Source organism: Cavia porcellus, unplaced genomic scaffold (genome assembly GCF_034190915.1).
Source record: "Cavia porcellus strain 051 isolate PalLab524CR breed Dunkin Hartley unplaced genomic scaffold, mCavPor4.1 scaffold_7, whole genome shotgun sequence".
Taxonomy (NCBI): Eukaryota; Metazoa; Chordata; class Mammalia; order Rodentia; family Caviidae; genus Cavia; species Cavia porcellus.
Window position 1 is genome coordinate 12,456,997 of NW_026947490.1, and position 19,172 is coordinate 12,476,168.

The 19,172-nt window shown below is 36.7% G+C and overlaps 1 protein-coding gene across 7 annotated transcripts in view; it reads left to right on the forward strand.

Annotated features, from left to right (window-relative positions):
• Positions 1-19,172, forward strand: part of App (amyloid beta precursor protein) — a 240,414-nt gene that overhangs the window by 174,148 nt on the left and 47,094 nt on the right. For all 7 annotated transcript variants that reach the window (XM_003467185.5, XM_013149773.3, XM_013149772.3 and 4 more), the window contains 2 exons: positions 14,492-14,620; positions 15,405-15,504. In XM_003467185.5, coding sequence (XP_003467233.1) covers positions 14,492-14,620; positions 15,405-15,504 — 229 coding nt within the window. The remainder of the gene's footprint in view (positions 1-14,491; positions 14,621-15,404; positions 15,505-19,172) is intronic.

A 19,172-nucleotide genomic window follows, 5' to 3' on the forward strand; every position in this document is an offset into this window, starting at 1 on the left:
GAGGTTTTTATTGAATGGCACATATTGTGAACTTTATCTTGTGGAATGCTACCTGGTTCTGTATATTGTAAATATTGTCAAGCTTTGTTTTGGAATGTAGTTAAGTTACCTGAAATGACTTTGATCTGTTTGGAGTCAGTGTCTTTTGATTTTTTTTCCTTTTTTCCTTTTGTGGATCAGAGCAGTTTTCTGCCTATACTGTACTTCATTATTCCCCCTTAGTGAGTCAAGACCCATTTGAGTAATCTGCAATGAATGAGGAATGTCCCCATCTGCCTGACAGGACCAGTCCTCTTCTGATCCCTTGAGAACCCTAGGCAGTGGTACTACCGATCTTCTGAGGTGAATTTTATTCCCCAGCCTCAGTTTCTTCCATGTGCATGCTCTCATCATCAGTCATCTACAATTCCAGGGTTCACTCTGCAGATCTGCCGGTTCCCTTTCACGGCAACTCTTGTACCAGTTCTCAGTGGGGTAAATCTGGTCTCTTGGGTCTCCCTGGAATCCTCAACTCCTGGCAGCCTCAAGGCTCTGCAGTGGTTTCCTGCCTTGGACCTTGTCCCGGAAATCCCCAGAGCTGTGAGCTTGAATAGTTAGAGGGCCTTATCCACTCTGTTTCCCTTTTCTCAAGGTTCCTTTTCTTCCCTGTCTTGAAGTCTAATACTTTGCAGAAGCTGTTCAAATCTAGTTCCTCTTACTGGATCTTGGCTAGCAGTGCCATTCTGTGTGTATGTCATGTAGCTAAACCAAATTGCCACCTCCTTCTGCTGATGTGGCTCCTTTTGTATTTGTACATAAAGTTATACTGCAGAAAGCCATGAGGAGCCATAAAAGAGCTCTTGGCATTCCTCCTGGTAGCAAGAGGACATTACTGACCCTGTTGTACCAATGACATCAGTGAGATCTTGGGAGATGGAGTGGCTGGTTCAGGGTGACACCACTAGCAGGGGACAGAACAGAGCTGTGAATCACAGTCACCCACTGCAAAGCCTTCTCACTAGTCTGTATTTCCTCTCTGAACAAAGCAGTTTTGAACAGAATGTCCACATTAGCATTTTCATTTCCCATTAGAAAAATTCTTTGTCCTTCCTGGGCATACTCAGAAAAATTCTGTTCCAGTCTCTCTGCAAATAAAAAGCTCCTTGGTTTTTTTCTTTCTCTAAAGAACTTGACAGGAGAAATGGTGGGGTTCACTGGTCAGAACAGAGCAGGCTGGTGGTGTTGAGACTGCAGCCTTACTACCAAACACACTCTCAAGTGGTCCAGCTGCATGTCTAGTCTCTGCAGAGAGGGTTTGCTCGGCCATCACTGATAGGACTCCAGATCCAATGAGGATGAATGGACTCCTAACAAATGCACATTCAGAATCTGTCCTTCAGGCTTTCTGGTCATTACTGGAAAAGCAGGGGGCAAGGAGAGGGTTGCCAGACCTTCATGATTTGTCAAAAGGGATGATTCTGTGCGGTCATAATGGTGCTAGTTGTGAGCCTGTGGATTACATCATAGAAATCAGACAACATATTTATTTGGAAAAAGTTCTAAAAGTGAACGAGGAAGAACTGATTCATTATCACAAAGAAAGATTGTTGTTGATTGATCCAAAGATTCCTATGAAAGTCTTACCTCAACATGTGTAAATGTCTCCTTTGTAATAAAAAGTAAAAAAGCACTGAGTCATCATGGCCTTGGAATCTCAGGGCATTACCTACCTTTTTGTTAAATTTCTGTCTTTAAGTGTTTATTTCAATGGTAACATAAGGCGTGACATTATACGTAGCTCTGCACTTTGGGAGGTACAAGAAAATTTCTAAATCCCTCTTGAGGACTTTTATACATTGCTCTTAAAAGACATAATCAAGAGCTTGTCAGCAGGAAATTCACATCTTGTACTTGGAGCCGTCAAAAAATATTTCTGAGATATCCTTTGTATTTAACAGTGTCTGGAAAATAGAAAAATTTCAGTAAATATTATTGGAATATATTAGTGAGTCTATGAAAAATTAAGTGATTTTCTGTAGATTCTACAGAGGTTGCTATTAAAATTACTTATCCTACCAAATTCTACCATATGTCCCCAGACATTTCAAACATAGATTACAATATAGATGGTATCCAGTCTTTTTTAAGACCAAGTTTATTTAATATATATTTTTATCACAGTTTTTAAGTCCAGAGTTGAAAGTGTTTTATAATAATGTGTTTCTGCAACTTCAGTGTTTTATTCTGCTCTGGATTTCATGTTGTAGGTCTCTGTGTCTAAATATACTTTATGTTCCACATTTCTTTCTGTGCCTTGGACTGATACACCAATGTCCTAATCTAAAGAAATACCATTTGACTCATATTTAGAATCACAAATTTTTTCAAATATTACAGCAATAAAATTTTTACTTTTCTCCAGGAGGAAAAAAAGTAGAACTCAGCAGTATCTTTGCACTGAGGAGAAAATTAACTCTGATGAAAGCTGGTAACTCTTTGAAAGAATCAGTTTCCTAAGTTGTCTAACAATTTTCCTTAGAAAATCAGGACTTAATGCTTTTTTTTCCCCCCTCAAGTTAAATTCTTCAAAAAGCTGTATCATTCATGGTAACTTTCACCATATTTGGAGGCCTTCAAGCTATCAAAGCTAAGTAAAATTTATAGGCAAGTTAACATCATTTATTAACCATCTCTCTATAGTTATGTGCTTCCTGCTTCTATCTTTACCAAGGCTCAAAATGAATCTGGCTCCCACCTTTATGAAATAAGAGCTAAATATTATCTGAGCTTTCTCTCCCATAACTGTCAGAGTCCTACTTCGACATTATAAATGAGTTTTTTTCTGAATATTCAGCATTCTCTGTAACCTGGAAGACTTAGTGTGGCACCCTGTACAGTTAAACCTTGGTCTAGAAAAGCTTAGCAGCCCCTTAATAATGTAAATTGAAATGTTTTAAGATGAAAGAGAAATCATAAACTTTTCGTTGAAATTTTGAAAATTTTAGTGATATGTATAAAATGTGGTATAAATCTTCTGTTATATAGTAGCAGTTATTACATTGACTTTGACTACTACTAAGCATTTTCTAAGAATTAAGAATCAGTTATATGAATATGTTTGGTCTATGTGTCATTACTTGTTTCGTTTTTCCAGTGTCTTGTGATTGTAGCCATCTTATCTGTACTAAAATTTATTTCATGCTTTTATCTGCCAATTCACACTCAGATTCTTAAAATTTAATGACACAAAATACCAAAAGTTTCTATAGTACCTGCTTCCTGTATTTTCTCATTTCTAAATAGTTCAGCCAAATGTTATGTCTTCTAGAGATTCCTGAAATCTTCCTCATAGAATTCCTTGGTTGAATTTTATTATTATGAGGTTGTATGTTTTCTCACCAAGTTGTGATTAGGTTTAGTGCTATTTGATGAATTCTAACACCAACTGAATGAATGCGTATTAAGAAACAGTCATCACTGCTATAGTATACGAAGTTATACTCAAATAATTCAAGGAAAGAGACACTATGCTGACTACTATTATGTCAGGTTATCTGGTGGTGAAACACAATGATGCTTAAATTGTTTGGTTCTGACTGTGTTGTTCTGTTACTATGTCCTCTTTTATCTCAATCTCCCACTTTTTTAATTAATTTATTTTTTCTTATTTTTTAATTAAGGGAAAACTAAATTTAAAAATAGCGGAATATATTACAGTAACTTTTTTGTTTTCCTATTAACCTGATTTGAACCCCAGTATTGCTCTCCCCATCTTGTTCTGTCTGATTTTACTATATTCTGTTTTGTTTGATAGTATCAAGTTTGAGGGTATAGGCAACCACTTCGTAGGCAATAAGATTTACTATGATGCCCATTATGGTTTGACTATTACCTTCTTTTGAAGTCTTGTAAGGTCTCCAGTGTAGGTTTTATTGGTCTTGTTTTGTACTATTTTGTTCAATTCTATTATACCTGATGATATAGGCAACTCTTTTTAACATAGCAAGAGGCATAAAGGTAATCATTTTTGATCACCTGGTATTCTGTTTTTGCATCATATACTATGTCCATCCTTCTGTTCTGACTGACTCTGTTTTGTTTTGTCACATTTGGTTTTATTCTCTTCAAAAAAAGTAATAACTATGGGAGTAATTAAACCCAAAAAGTGTAATTGTTGTTGTAAAAAGAGAGGAAAAGAAAGTGGCCTAAAGGATATAACTGCATGTATATTTAAGTGTGTAGGATAGAAAACCATATTACTGAGTTTTTGTTGGATCATTGAACAGAACTATCTGCAATCTCACTGTATGAATGTCCACTTTGTATGCTTTAATTTTGTGATTTGGACAACTGTTTCTAAGATGACAATATGTAATCTATTAACTAATGATTTCTTACTTATATTTTTTTTCTTGAAATTCTGTACTACTTGTATCCTTTTACTGTTTTTTTCTCTTTAAATTAAAAAAAAAAAACAGTCATCAATGAAGATAAAAAGACAGCAAGTTAAGGGTGTGGGTGGCAGATACAGTGGTGTGAAGACAGAATAATTATTTGCTCCTGAAATAGAACTTAGTATAAATGTGTAAAATGAAAGTTTGCCTTACTTTGAATCAGTGAAATTGACCTCTCTGAAGAAAGAAACATGAAATAAAAAGACAAGAAAGCCTGTTCGAGTTTCGTCACTCAGTCCACATATAAAACATGTAAATAAATAGTATTTCAAAGTTCCATCTTATCAATTTCTAGCCAGTACATCTTGTTGATTCCAAATCAGTCATTAGCCAATATAGATACTAGTCTAAATGTAAGTTTTTAAACCAAAAAACTATTGAGTTGCTAACCATAAGATATTGGTAACTGCTCTTTTCTCTGTAATTCATCACTTTCTACTTATATCACTTCTGTTCACAAAAGAAAGGACATTCCAAGCATTATATAGAACATAGAGCATATGTCTCTAAGGCAAAAAGGGGACATCTGTACCTCAACATAATACATAACAAATTAAAACTTAGCTTTCTGAAAGTTCTTTTATGTTGAATGATGAGTATTATGATGTTTAAGACATTCTACCAGCACTTAAAGAATCAAAGTTTTGTCAGACTAATCAGAATATATCTCAAAATACGAAAACTGCTAGATTAAAAATCCTTTAGAAATATAACATTATTTGGTACCTTACGTATTTATTTATCCACCTTCATTTATGTTTGGTTATGATTTATGCAAATTAGTTAACCCAGAGGGGCACTTTTAACTTGAGAGTTTTTTAGGATGACCCCATAGGAAATACTAGGTAGAAAGCAAAACAGAATTGGCATTATTCAAACCAAATCCTGTAATCGCTACTGAGTCATATACATGCTGTTTCAATGAAATCCTCAGTCTCACCTGTTTTCCTTGCTTCAAATGTTTATCAAGCTCAAGAGATGAATCTTACTCAAGACTAACAGGAAGACTAGAACCACAGACACAGGTGTTGAAGTCAAATAGCAAATTAAAAGGTGCGTTGGAAAGCTTGAAACCTCAGCTGCTGTCTTTGAGGTGGAACTGAGTCGTTGGTTACAGGCAAAACCTGTAACATTAGGATATTTTGCTTCTTTACGGTGTGTACTCAAACCACATATACACACTACACACACATGCACACACACATACCTTCAAGTTAATATCTACTTTAATTTCTTCCATATTTGAAAAACTATTATGAAAATACAATTATTTAGGATTTTTTTAGACAAATATGTAACACATTATGTATTGATCTGTACTTACTCTGGTGTCACCAATCTTGGCCTTTAGAGAACAGATTGGGAACAAGAGATCCTCCACCAACAAACATGTGCTGCACTGGATGGTCACATATGCACATTTCACATCAGTTTCAAGGGCTTTGTTTTTTGTATGAAACTTAACCATAAACCCCAATTTAAAGATACTGGCTTATATTTCATGTTTAAGAAGCTTTACCCTAAGTTGTTTTTTCGTGGTACTGGGGATCAAACTCACAACCTCACACTTGCCAGGCAGGGGCTTATGCCACTGAGCTAAATCCACAGCCCAACCCTGAGTTTCTTTATGTAAATATTCCTAAATAAAGAAAAACTCACAGAATTTTTAGTAGGTTAAGCCACTGTCTTGCTGTAGGATGAAGAGAGTACAATTAAATGTAAATGTGTTTATCCTTGAAGATATTAACCAGTTAGAAGATGTATGAAGTGAGAACGCCCACACTGTCTAAATATGCAGAGTTAAAGCAGATTGCTATGCATCTCTGCAAAAGTCAAGAATATGTCAATCTGTGGATCAGCCCATTTGACAGATCTTTCCAAGGGCCTGGATTAGCTTTAAAACACCTTTTGTTTATGATTTCTTCCTCAACTCTGGGCTTTGCCTTCTGGGTTGCTTTAACAGTGCTGTTCATAGCTAAGAGCTTCAGTGTGTTTCACTGAAAAAGTCCAAGTAATTTCTGGTACTCGGTGCACTGGTCTGAAGAGCGCAGGTCAGCTCTGTCTTCACTGTGTGCTGTTTCAAAAGGCATGCGTCAGAGTTAAATTAGGTGCTGAATTTCAGTTCTGTATGCCATCTTTACTAACTTACAACTGTGGTCTTCATAACTAAAATAAGTTTTTAAAAATATCCTGGTGAAGAATTACAAAGCGTGCCAGTTTTGACAAGTTCTCTTATATATGATAGAGGATTGAAACTACTCTTATTTTCTGTTTTTGTTTTCCCGTCATTTTCTCATATTTATGTTTTATATTATTGTCTGAATACTTATGTTTAATTCCCAAGTTTGCCATCTGTATGACCATAAGTAGAAACAAATGACTTAATAAAGGGATTTTTAAGAGAGCTGGGGATATAGCTCAGTGGCAAAAGCATCTCTGCCTAGCAAATGCAAAGTCCTGAGTATTATAATAGTAATGTAATAGTAAAAAGAATAAAACAGATGAAAAATTCCTTTTTAAAACAATGAATAAAGGAATTCTTCCTCTTCCATCTGCAAATGGGGTTAATTTTTCTTCTCTGTTGCAATTAATATTTGTCCAGTAAGACATGAAAAAAAAAGAACAAGAAAAAGAATTTGTTGAAGGTTGAGACAAAACTGCAGGAGGAAAATGTCTTTCTGCATAAGAGGAGAAAGATGGTTGGAGGAGAACTCACGCAGGCTTTGGTGACGGTCCCAGTTAGGAAGTGATCTGTGTTCTGTGAAAGATGAATCTAGGAATGGATAACTTTGCATTCTTCAGAGCCCTGTTGGAGCGCAAAGTTGGAGCCAAACAGTAAACTGGGTATCCTGGATGGGGGAAGGCAGGATAGCTCCTTGGTGCATGCATAGATTTGCCTTGGCCTAGGAACACAGTGATAACAGTTCATTATTCAGTATCTTCCTCACCTAATGCATCTATGTTATCAAAACTAAGAAATAGTATGAATAGGAAAGGGCATTGTCTTAGTTACCTTTCTCATTGCTGAGACACAATATCCAACACTCAAAGTAAAAAGAGGAAAGGTTTATTTGACATACACTTTGTAGAGGTTTCATTCCATATTGGCTGGCTCAAAGACAGGGTGACTTGGTGGAAGAGAACAGTTCTTGGTGGGCAGAAGTCAGAGAGGCAGGGAATTAGCTCTGAAGTAGCCAGGGGCACCGACAATGTAAGCCCTCTTTCTGTCCTTTATACTATATCCAGTCTACATGCCCTGAGGGCAGGAAGCACTCACACCCAGGGTGGTCCTTCCCATGGTCCACAGTCAGAACCATGGCAAACCAATCAGTGGATTTAGTAATCACATGGCCTTAATCCCTGAGTCACACACTCTAGATCCAGCCACCTCTGAAAAGCCCCACATATGACTGCAAGAGGCTGTTGGGAACATCTAGACACAAGGCATAATGGATGTGAAAATCTGGTGCTTTTAATCTGTGTTACTTTCTCCAAACTTCTGTGCTCAGCACACCATAGAGTTGTTTTGCCCTGTGATAATCATTTTAAACTAAAGTCATTTGTGTACTTTTCTTAAGAAAAACCAGTATGTAAATTTTGTAATGGGCTTTAAAGCTTGCACTCATCTCCTGGTTTTAAAAAGCAAGAGGTGATGTGATCCAAAAGGTTCCTGTGGAAGCTTCCCCAGTGGTTTGGTTTTTTTTTTTTTTTTTTAATGTATGTGATTTTAATGTATTGGTTTTTAATTTTTTCCAGAATTTTCTTGCAATAGCAAGAATGCATTTGGAATTTTGAAAGCCAAAATGGCAAAATACACTCACCCTGAGATTATCTTAAGCATAAGAAGGTTCACCTCTCTTAAAACTGCAAATTGTGACCTTGAGCCTATCTGTAAAAAAACGAGAGAATCCCCCCACACACACACACACACCCTTGGTGAATAATTAACTTCCAGTCACAGTTTCGGGAGCCAGTAGTGTGCAATTTAATGGTTCCTTATGACCTGGAAAAATTAGGGTGCACCCCATAAAGTGAGTCATTGACTTCCTTCCCTGGCAGAATTATGCCCAGGGCTGTTAAAAAGCTCTTGAAAGTTTGCTCACTCCCATCAAGAAATGGTTTAAAGCACAAATGTCTATTATGATAAGACGCAGGACTTCTAGATCAAACAAAAAGCTACAGAATGGAACGATAGGGCTGAGTAGTCATGTTTTAATATGCCTCCTGTGTGAACTGTTGGCTAGAAAGCTACATATTCAAGTGGATTATCAACTGACTGGTCCTACTTATCACCAGTCAGTCAAATATGTCATTTATTCCATGTCCCACAGAGACCAGGTTCGAGAAAATTTTATAAAAGAACCAAATGGAAAAGATAATGCACCTGAGAAGAATAGAACTTAAATTTTAAAAATTACCTTTATTATAAAAGACCATGACGTTTCCTTCAAAATTGCTGCATCAACCTGATATTAAAACATAAAATGACAATAAATAATTACTCTTTGGAATTAGTGAAACAAATCTTTTTGTTAAAAATAGTTTGGATATGCTATGGAGTCCATTTGTTATTTTCTGAGAAGCGTCCTACTTGATTTCCTAAAGATCCCTGCCATACTGGACAGATAAATGGATTAAATGGATTTATAACTTCATGAAAGTTGAGAATGCTGTCCTAAGCAAAAAAAAAAAAAAAAAAAAAAAAAAAAAGCTTATTGTCTTAAAAGGTGCACAAAGACGTTCCCGGAACCACTTCTGAAATTACATTTAGCTTTAGGTCATTGTTTAACTTAACTAACAAATATTTACTAGAATCCAGATTGTGCCAAGAACTGTGGCAGAGATAAGAGGTATCTTACAGTTTTGTTTCCAAAGAGGAAAATAGTTCTTGTCTGAAGAAGTAGATTTTCTATCCTCAGGTTAATTATTTTCATTTTTGTTCTCCTTTAAATGATATCTAATCTATTTTAACAATGCCTGTTGTTCTCAAAGAAATTTGTTTTTGAATGATTTTTTTAAAGGCCAGTGTGATTCCAAGGTGAATGTAGCTCAAATAGAAAAGTGCCACATGAGTCGCTAACAGATACTGTGTAACTATGAGATAAACACCCCTTCAAAAACAATGGTGACAATAAAAAGATTGGATATAATTAGTCCCTCAGGGCAGATCTTCCATTTTCTTTACTGTTCATTGTAAGTTTTAGATTCTCTGCCCAATGCAAGAGTCATGAGATTGTAGTCTTAATGCTCAGAATATTTTGGCTATAAAATGAGGAACTTGGAAGGAAAACTATTGTTGGTTACAGAAAATTTAAAGATTTACTTAAGTGCAATTACAACTGTAAAGGTTAATAAATGTTTCTTAAACTTTTTTCATCAATATTCTTGTCTTGAACCAACAAATTCTCATGTTCTTCTAATCATGTGAATAATCTAATTTTAAATCAGTGATATGACAATACTCCCACATTTAATAACAGTTATTTTAAGAGAATTATATATCAGATATTTTTATAGAGATCTGAGGTACTTTTTTTCTACCATCCTTGTATGAATGTCTCTGCCTTTTAATTAAAATTTGGGAAATTTATCTTTGTTCTAACATAATAAACTTCCCCAGATAATCAAGATTCTCTATTACTATGAAAACATAATATAGCTCTAGAAATAATTAGTTCTCAGCCTTGAAGAATTCTCTGTTTGGGCTAAAAAGTTGTGAGGGCATTTTTTAAATGAATTATGCATGAATCATAAACCAAAAGCAGTGTTCTTTTTATTTTCAGCTTCAAGTAAATGAAAATATAAAAATGCAGGGTGGATTTTCCTGTTTTTCTTTCTTGATTAAAAATGGTATTCATTTTTTAGATGTGGGCACCACTATCATTTTATTTGGCTTGGTTTGTCTACCGACACTGACATAGGCACTAATCCAACTCTTCCTTTTCGTTTCTAAGCATGATTCCTAGAAAATGTGTGCACATGATTAAAGCAACCAAGCAGAATCATGCAATTCATTTAGTGAGGACTATCTGGAAGTCTTCTGAATTACCTGATGTCCCCAGACTTTGTTATTGTCAGGAAGATAATAGAAAGAAAATGTTGTGTTTACGTGCTTGCATGTGTAGTGTGTATCTGGGCTCATACACAGTGGCGAGGGCATAGCTTATTCCAGACTCCCAGGGCTCATTATCCATGCAGGAGCTGACATCTGGGGAATCCTCGCAGCCCAGTGTGCTACTGTTTCATTATCAGACAAAGGATTTTCAGGGTAAGTTAAAAATATATTTTTAGATGTATTTTGGAAAGATAAATAAATAGCAGTGTTAACTGAGATAAGCAGTTGAAAACATGTAGATACATTGGCCATTTAATTACCCATTTAATGTAGATAAGGATGAATCCAGTGTTAGAATCTGAGTGTCACAGAAGCCTGTCTTAACTAATACCTTCAGTCATGCTCCAGTAATCTTCTAACAACATTGACAAAGGACATTCTGAGCTTGCTTCTAAAACATAAGTTGAGAGTAGCCAAGTGCCAAAAAACAAAAGCAGCAAATAAGAGATAGAATAAGCTAAATCTGACCCTTTTGTACAATTAAGAGCGAACATCCATTTGCCCCAAAAAGATATTACTATAATCCCACCTTAGGAATTTATTTTTCCATGATTTGCTGCCTTATTCAACTACGGCCTGAAAATATTATATGGAAAATTCCAGAAATACACTCTTTGCAAGTGTTAACTTTTATTACAGTGTATTAGTAGTACTATTATTGCTGTTTTATTACCTATTGTGAATCTCTTCCTGTGGCTGATTTATAAATTAAATTTTATCATAGCTATTTATGTATAGGAAAAATCATAATCTACATGGGGTACTCTTTGAGGTTTTAGGAATCCACCTAAAAGGGGAGGGCGTCTTGAAATACATCCTCTCTCGATAAGGGGTTGACTACTTACCTGAGCTTGAAAATGCTAAAAATTTAAGACAGAACTTCTAGAAGACACTTGTTTTATAACTGTTCAGTTATGTCTTTGTCAAGTCTAATCAGTTACTCTGAAGGACTGTCTTTAGCTTGATCCTTACAGGCGGAAGGAATCTCGTAGTGATTAGAAAGTGCTCTGTGGCAGACACTGACCCACTGTGTACTATGAACCAGCATGTAAGTTCCGTAACCTTAGCTCCTTGTGCCTGACCTAAGAGTGGGAAGAGCAGTGCCAACCCTGAGATAGGGCTGGGATGAATTTGATGGGTTACTGTGCACAAAACATTTCACACGCTAAAAACCAGCACATGTTAAACTGCTATTGCTTAGGGGCAGTGGAGTAGGCATAGGAGGTAGAGACTGAGTAGAAAAAATAAGTGTGTATTGACTGTTGGCAGCAGACCAAGCATTCTGTTGGGTAATTTAACAGAACATTTTTAATTTTCCAGTACTCTCACTTTGAAAGATACTACTGCCTGAACTGCAAAGATAAAAAAATTAAGACTGTCTTTATCTATTTTTAAATGAAATTTAACATAGATAATTAGTAAGTATAACAATGCATGGTACGTGGAGATAGTGGAAGAAAAAAGGGAGGCCAGATGCTAGTCAACAGAATGTCCTCTTCCTATTCTTTAAATTTATGTTCTCCTTAATATAATGTCAAGGCCAATCTGGGCTGACAGGTCCTGTGTGCTTCCTTGCTGGTGACAATCCTTTCAGAACAAAACGCCTTAGAGAAACATTTACAGGGGACTGGCCAGGAGTTGAAGGAAAGGTTATAAGGACATGGGCAGCCCTTATGTTTTTAATGGAAGTATATTTTCTTATTTAAGCACAGAAAAGGAAAAAATACATACATTTTCTTCAAAATAATAAATCCCTTTCAAGGGAGAGAAATGGAATGGAGCAGCTAAGACAACAGTAAACCAGAGAGCTGCAGTAGTGTGGTTATGCAGAAAGAGGAAGGATAAATGCAATTAGTACCACGCTTTCTGTCTCCAGCCTTGGAAATATGATAGTAATTGTACCAAACGAATGTTTTCAGGCTGTGGTGCTTAATAATGAGTGAGCATCAAGGTTGTATAATTAATACACTGATCACTTCCTCTAAAATATGCAATATCCCTCACAATGAATAGTAGCTTTTAACTGTCTGACATTTTAAATTAGCTTCCAGAAACCTATCATTTTCTAAATGTATGTTGTATTGATATAGCTTATCTCAATGATCTTTTTTGCTACTGTGATAGCTCGGACCCCAGAGTAAATCCAAAGAAGCAAGAAATTAAGAAATTTGGAGCAAAGGCTTTATTTCTAGGCCTGGCGATGCAGCATCCAGTAGCCAATATGGAAGACTGTGCGCCTAACAGATTAAGGGCAGGGTTTTAAAGCTAAAAACTGCAAAGCTGTTGACCTAGTTCAGATAACATCTGGGATTCTTGGTACATTCCGTTGCTCTCCGCGATTAAACATTTTCCTGGAAACAGCACACTTTGCAGAAACATACTGAAGAGGGGTTGGGGGGGTTACAGGAAGCTGAAACCTAAGTCTTTACTGGAAATGGAATTTTAATCCTGTTGAAAACGGCGCATACAGAACCGGACAGAGGCACATTGGTTAGAGCTAGGCCATAACACTACTTTCCTTCTTCTACCACTCGGAAGCTTATTTTCTGATCTGTAGGTTCAGCCACATGTCACAGGACAAATGAATACTGTAATGATATGTTGCCCAAAGCTGTAATTCAAGCTGCGATGTCTGTCTTCCTTGGAATGATAAAAGAATGTACTTCCTCTAAGAAAAAAAAGAGTGGGGAGAGCAGGCAGATGAGGGAAGCCTTCTTCGTTTTCATTGTCATTTTCTTTCATTGTAATTTGTTTCCTCAAGTGTAAGATTGTGGTGTTTGTGGCATGTATACAGTAAGTAGGCAGCACCCTCACTGGGCGAGGCACCGTTGGTTGGGTTCCTAATAGAGAAAAAAGAAGACCGCTGCTTTGGCTCCTTGATGCCCCACAAGGCACAATCCAGCATATTATGCTGAATGCAGTAACAGAGATTTGTGAAGCTTATCATCCTGGCACTGAGAAAAGCAAGAATTCTACCTGGGATGGCGGAGAGATGACCTCTAAGTTAACAGACAAGGAGAGGCTTATCCCATAAAATGTGCAAAACGAATAAAAATGTTGTAAATCTCTCTCTCTCTCTCTCTCTCTCTCTCTCTCTCTCTCTCACACACACACACACACACACACACACACATACACCATCTCTGGGAGCAAATTCTGTACTTTCCATCTGGTTTTCAAGATGTTCATGACATACTAATTAATAGTAACTAGGTTCACACACACACAGCACCCTCCTGACATGAACTTTCTAAGGTGACTGGTTTCAGTGAAGACTAAATGTGTATCTTTGTAAAATCATGTAGTAGAATGCGTACTACAATGGAACTGCTGAAGCCAAATGTACCTTGTCCTTTTTTTCCGTTAGGATGAATTTTTTTTTCAGGTACAACTGGAATAAGAACAAAACAGAACCAATTAGAAAACACTAGAAGCACTTAAAAAGAAACTTAATTGTTGCTGAAAGAATGAGAATCTGATAGCTTAACAAGAATTTAATTAAATTGCAAAGTAAAACAGCTACAATTTAGCAATGGCCTTTCTCCTAAAAATTATGTCTCTTAGAACTTCTTCTTAATAATGAGTTTTAAATAAATTGCCTATCATTTTCTTATTTCTGTTATTGTGCCATTATATTACTGGTGATGTTATTATTTCTGCCTTATCACTTCTGTAGAATGTAGCCTCACACATAGAGGAGAAGAATAGGAACTCATTGAAACTTGATGGATCTAAAATCTGTTCTCCTTCATAGGAGAATGTGCCCCTCTGAGAAGGAAATGTTGGTTAAGGAAGACAGTCATCATGAATATCAAAACGGTTAAATTGCTCTTGTAGGGAAAAAAAAAGGAAGTTCCCCAACTAAGTAATTACCTATTAATAAAGGAGTGGAAGAAACAGTCTTGGTGAACATGAACAGAACGCTCTCATTGTTTCCCCACAGCCTCGTCATGTGTTCAACATGCTGAAGAAGTACGTTCGTGCTGAGCAGAAGGACAGGCAGCACACCCTGAAGCATTTTGAACATGTGCGCATGGTGGATCCCAAGAAGGCTGCCCAGATCCGATCCCAGGTGAGCCCTGAGTGTGAGAATTACCTTTGATAGTCAAGGGTTCTTGCTGCTTGGGTGCTGATAGAATCTTCAGGTGTTCCCAGAAACCTGTGAGTATGGCATCTCAAAGGCGTGAGCTCTTTAACGGCTAGTTAAATTCTCAAAGTTTATCTTAGAGCAATAGGTGGCTTGGTGTCTTCTGAGTTACGCAAATTATAAGGAATAGAAAAATTTGGTTCCATCTCAGCGGATACAAGGAACCATTGAAACTGACCCACAATGAAGGAAATAAACCTCTGTAACTGGCTCAGCTCGCCTGTGGCCGGCAATCTGAAACTCCATTGCCACCAAAGTATTTGGATTTAATGTGAGCCAGAAAAATGCTCTATACTAGTACTGTGATTTCCAGAAGTGGAAAACCAAGTTCAAATCTGGGAAATCTGAAATTTTAAAATATTTATACTTAGCACAAAACAGTCAGTTGAAATCTTGTGTCAAAAAGTTTGCAAAGGCATACATTTAGTGTATCAGAGGCTCAGAATTAGGAATCAAAGATGACATGGGTGGTCTTTTAAATGAATTTTAAATTAATTAAATTAATGAAAAACTTAAATTAATTGTTAAAGCATATGATACAGGTAATGCTAAGTTTAAAGTAAGTGTTAAAACTGAGCTGAAAGTTAGAGAACAACTAAAAAATTTTCACTTAAATATTTCAAAAGTGTTTATTTCCAGTTCTCATTGAGGAAGGTAGCTATCAGTGTCATAGAGAGGTCTTACCTGGAGTTGACTTCCTCCCGTGCAGGTTATGACACACCTCCGTGTGATCTATGAGCGCATGAACCAGTCTCTCTCCCTGCTCTACAACGTCCCTGCCGTGGCTGAGGAGATTCAGGATGAAGTTGGTAAGTAAGCATGTTTTTAATGTTGTGCCTGTAAATACGTTTTTGCCTGCAGAGGTTGGGGTGATTTGTGCATCAGGAATCACCAGTTTGCACATGCATAGCAGTTAGAAGAGCGTGTTTACCATGTAACTCCTACATGATGGAATACCTCTCATCTTTGCAGTTGCATCTGTGTTTAATTCTCCTTCAGTAAGATTGAAAGAATGATTCTTAGTATGGGGCTGGGGGTTTAGCTCAGCGGCATAAGCGCCTGCCTTGAAAGCAGGCAGTCGTGAGTTCGATCCCTGGTACCGGTAAAAAGGAAAAAGACCAAAAGAAAAAAGAAAAAAAGAAAGAAAGAAAGAATGATTCTTAGTATAACAGTAAGCCACTTATTATGGAATGATGCTGGTCAGCAATTATTTTCTTAGCTTATCTTGTTGGTATCTCCTTGCTGCTTAACATTTCAGGGAAAAATAACGCTTTCCTCTTCACTGTTACCTTATGAAGTAGCCCATTTTACAAATGGAAAGCCTCAGACTTAGAATTTGAGTAACTTATTTGCCTGTATCCCTCCCACTGTAAGTAGCACAGCCAAAACACATAACTGGGATTTGACCTTGAGGTTTTTATTATATTCAGCAAATCATATTTCTCTTTGGTAGGAAAGAAATACCATGAGTATTCTCTGAATTACATTTTAGTATAAACTCAAAGGTCACGGACTGTGGAACTTATTTTGAAGTAATCATGCTCTCACAGGAATTAAAAAAATAATACCGAGGATTACCATGTATCCATCACCCACTTGACTCTGTGATAACATCCTAAATAACAATAGTTCATACGTTCTCAAACCCAGGGAACTTGCAGCACGTGGCCACTCTTTTTATTTTCTAGTTCTCCTAATGATGTGTTTAATATTTCATATGACTAGATTCTCTCTTTTCTGTTTTTCTGGGAAAGGCAGTAAAGTATTAAATAGCATGTTTCTACAGAAGCCTCCAAATGCCTGTCCTCATAAAGATACAGAGATTGACAGTTGTGGAAGTATATCTTTCAACATAAAGCAAGTATCTGTACATAGAGATTTGGTGCATAGACAGTCAGCAAATAAGCAGGTAAACATGGAATATCCTCTAAAGAATTCTGCTCTTTGTTAATTGAGTTGGAAGTAGATAAAAGTTGCCTAAGCACACACCCATTACAGAAACTCCTGAAGACTTTACTCAAAAGAGCACTTGCCTTGCTCTTACATGTTTCATGCCAATACCGTTTCTCACTTTCTAACATAATACTGCCCAGCAATGTTGTAAATGTGCAGCATGTGTCAGGTGAATATGTTGTGTTACTAAACGGATGGAATCAACTACGCTTTACGTTCCACATTCCCAAAAATTGCTTCATGTGTCATTCATGCTCAGAAGGGGAATTCCATGTTGACCAAGGTGTTTCGAGGATACTCCATGCTTTTTTTCTTATGCACAAGGAGTATTAAATTTCTTTAGACAATGAATATATGTGTTAAATATATTGGAAGAGAGAAATCAGTGAGGGACTTTAAAAATATATGAATACAAGAAAGTCCTCCAAAAAGGTTCTATAAGAGACAAAACCAGATAATTCATTCTTAGTAGATGAATGTACTTTCACCTTACAGTTGTCTTAAGCCTATTTTCATATGTGACTTCAATTGAGGTAATGTTGCTAATAACCAACAATAGGGAAATGAGCCATTTCACAGGATGACAAATTTGATGACCCATTCCACTCCTACCCAATAATTATGGTTGATTCTTTCTAATTAAATTATTCTTTTTATTTAGTAATCCACTACTGAAAACATTTGCCACCAGTGAGTCACAGAACAGATGGTGATTCAGATTCTTAGTATGTTGCAGAATATCCAGTAATAGTGTTTCCCAGTAGACTTCAAATCTCAATGACAAGGAGGCTGTTTAGATCATTAGAATCATGGAATTCTTTCTTTAAGAAAAGAAAAGATGTTCTGCCATCAGGTTAGTTCAAGAAATGTTGTTTTTTAAATTGTACCATTCTAAGTGTATTGGACATCAACTCCTGAAAGATAGTCTTAAAAAATCCTTTATTTGGAATCCTAGGTAATTCCACCTTTAAATGTTTATTTCCCATAGAAAGAAAAGTTTACAATAACAAACTTCCATTAAGTTGACTTGGGCACCAAAGAGAAATAAGAGAGCTTGCTGGGGAGAATGGCTCTTTAGTTGTATACAATTCTGCATAATAAAAAATTTGATTTTTTGGCATACTTTCTAAATAAAATCTTCAGAGCTTTTTTTCTTTTCTAGTTTTTGTCTTGTAGTATTGGTAAAGTCTCTGGTTTCATGCGTGTCATTAGTGTCATTTGCATTTATTTGGCGTTGCTCTAAATAATCAAACTTTACATTTGGATTCAAGTCAGTACAAATGAGGAAGATACTAAAATTCAGACCCACTGGCAAAAGGACGAGATGTAAAGGGATCTCCAAATGCGTGCCTTTTGTGAAAAAGTGATTTGGATGCTTAATTCAGTTGAACATCTGAGAGCAGTAATAGTAGTATTAAATAATGGGGGCAGTTGCTTTCTGGTGAAGGATTTCAACCAGTGTGATGAACTGCAAGTATCCGTGTTTTTATTGTGCTATCAGGTATATTGGCTTTTGCAAATTATGTTCCCAAATTAGAACTCTATTATGGGCAAAAATGGCAAAAAAGGAAGTTACTCTAGAAACTAGGAGTGCTGTGAGTGTCATACAAATTGGTTTCATGTTTGTGAAATTTTATAAATGAATTGTGACTGGAGTGACCTCTGGCCTCAGCTTGTCTTTCCCTGTTGCCTTTCCTTGAGGTACCCCATCTTTTTATGTACATTACCATGAACTCCAGTAAATCCCAGATCTGTAGGTTTAGCAGTAGACTACGCCCAGAATATCTCAGCTGTCTTTGAAGCGCCAATCAATGTGTATATGACTGGGGTTCCAGAGATTTATTGTGTTCCCCTGGAAATGTATTGTGTTATTCTCTAATGAGTTTTCCTAGTTACCCTAAACTCATCTATAATGCCATCTTCTCCCTCACCTATGAGCTTCTTATCAAGTTCAAACCCTATCTGTTCTCCCACTGATGTGTGTTCCTGTACAAATCCAGCTCCACCCATCCGGTGCATTAGCTCAGATGCTATCTTTCTTACATTGCTGCCTGCACCTCAAATTCTTCCTCTTCAATATTCCCCAAGTTTACTACTGAAGTATTATTATAGCTGCACCTAGTACTGTGCCTGTTTTCTTTCTTGAAAAGTTGCTTCCTTCAGAATTCACCCAAAATGTCTATGCTCCTGTAAATCCACACTAATTTGCATAGGGCGTGAGCAACAATGGCTGGCATTCGAATGGCAGCCGTGCTGTGAGTACATGACTGTCTGACCATGATGGCACACTTTATCAATTTCACTCTTGAGGTTCAAGATCATGTCACATAGATGTGACAGGAAATTCAGAGAGAGTACTAGGCTCGATGTCCCACTAAGCAGAGCAACCTCTGGCTTTGGACTGGCTCTGCTTCAAGCCGAGTGTTCTTGTATTTCACAAAAATACATCATAAGAATGAGGTATTGACAGCCCTGAGGAATTCATTGATAGAATCCTTGATTTAGATTTGAAGAAACCAAACCT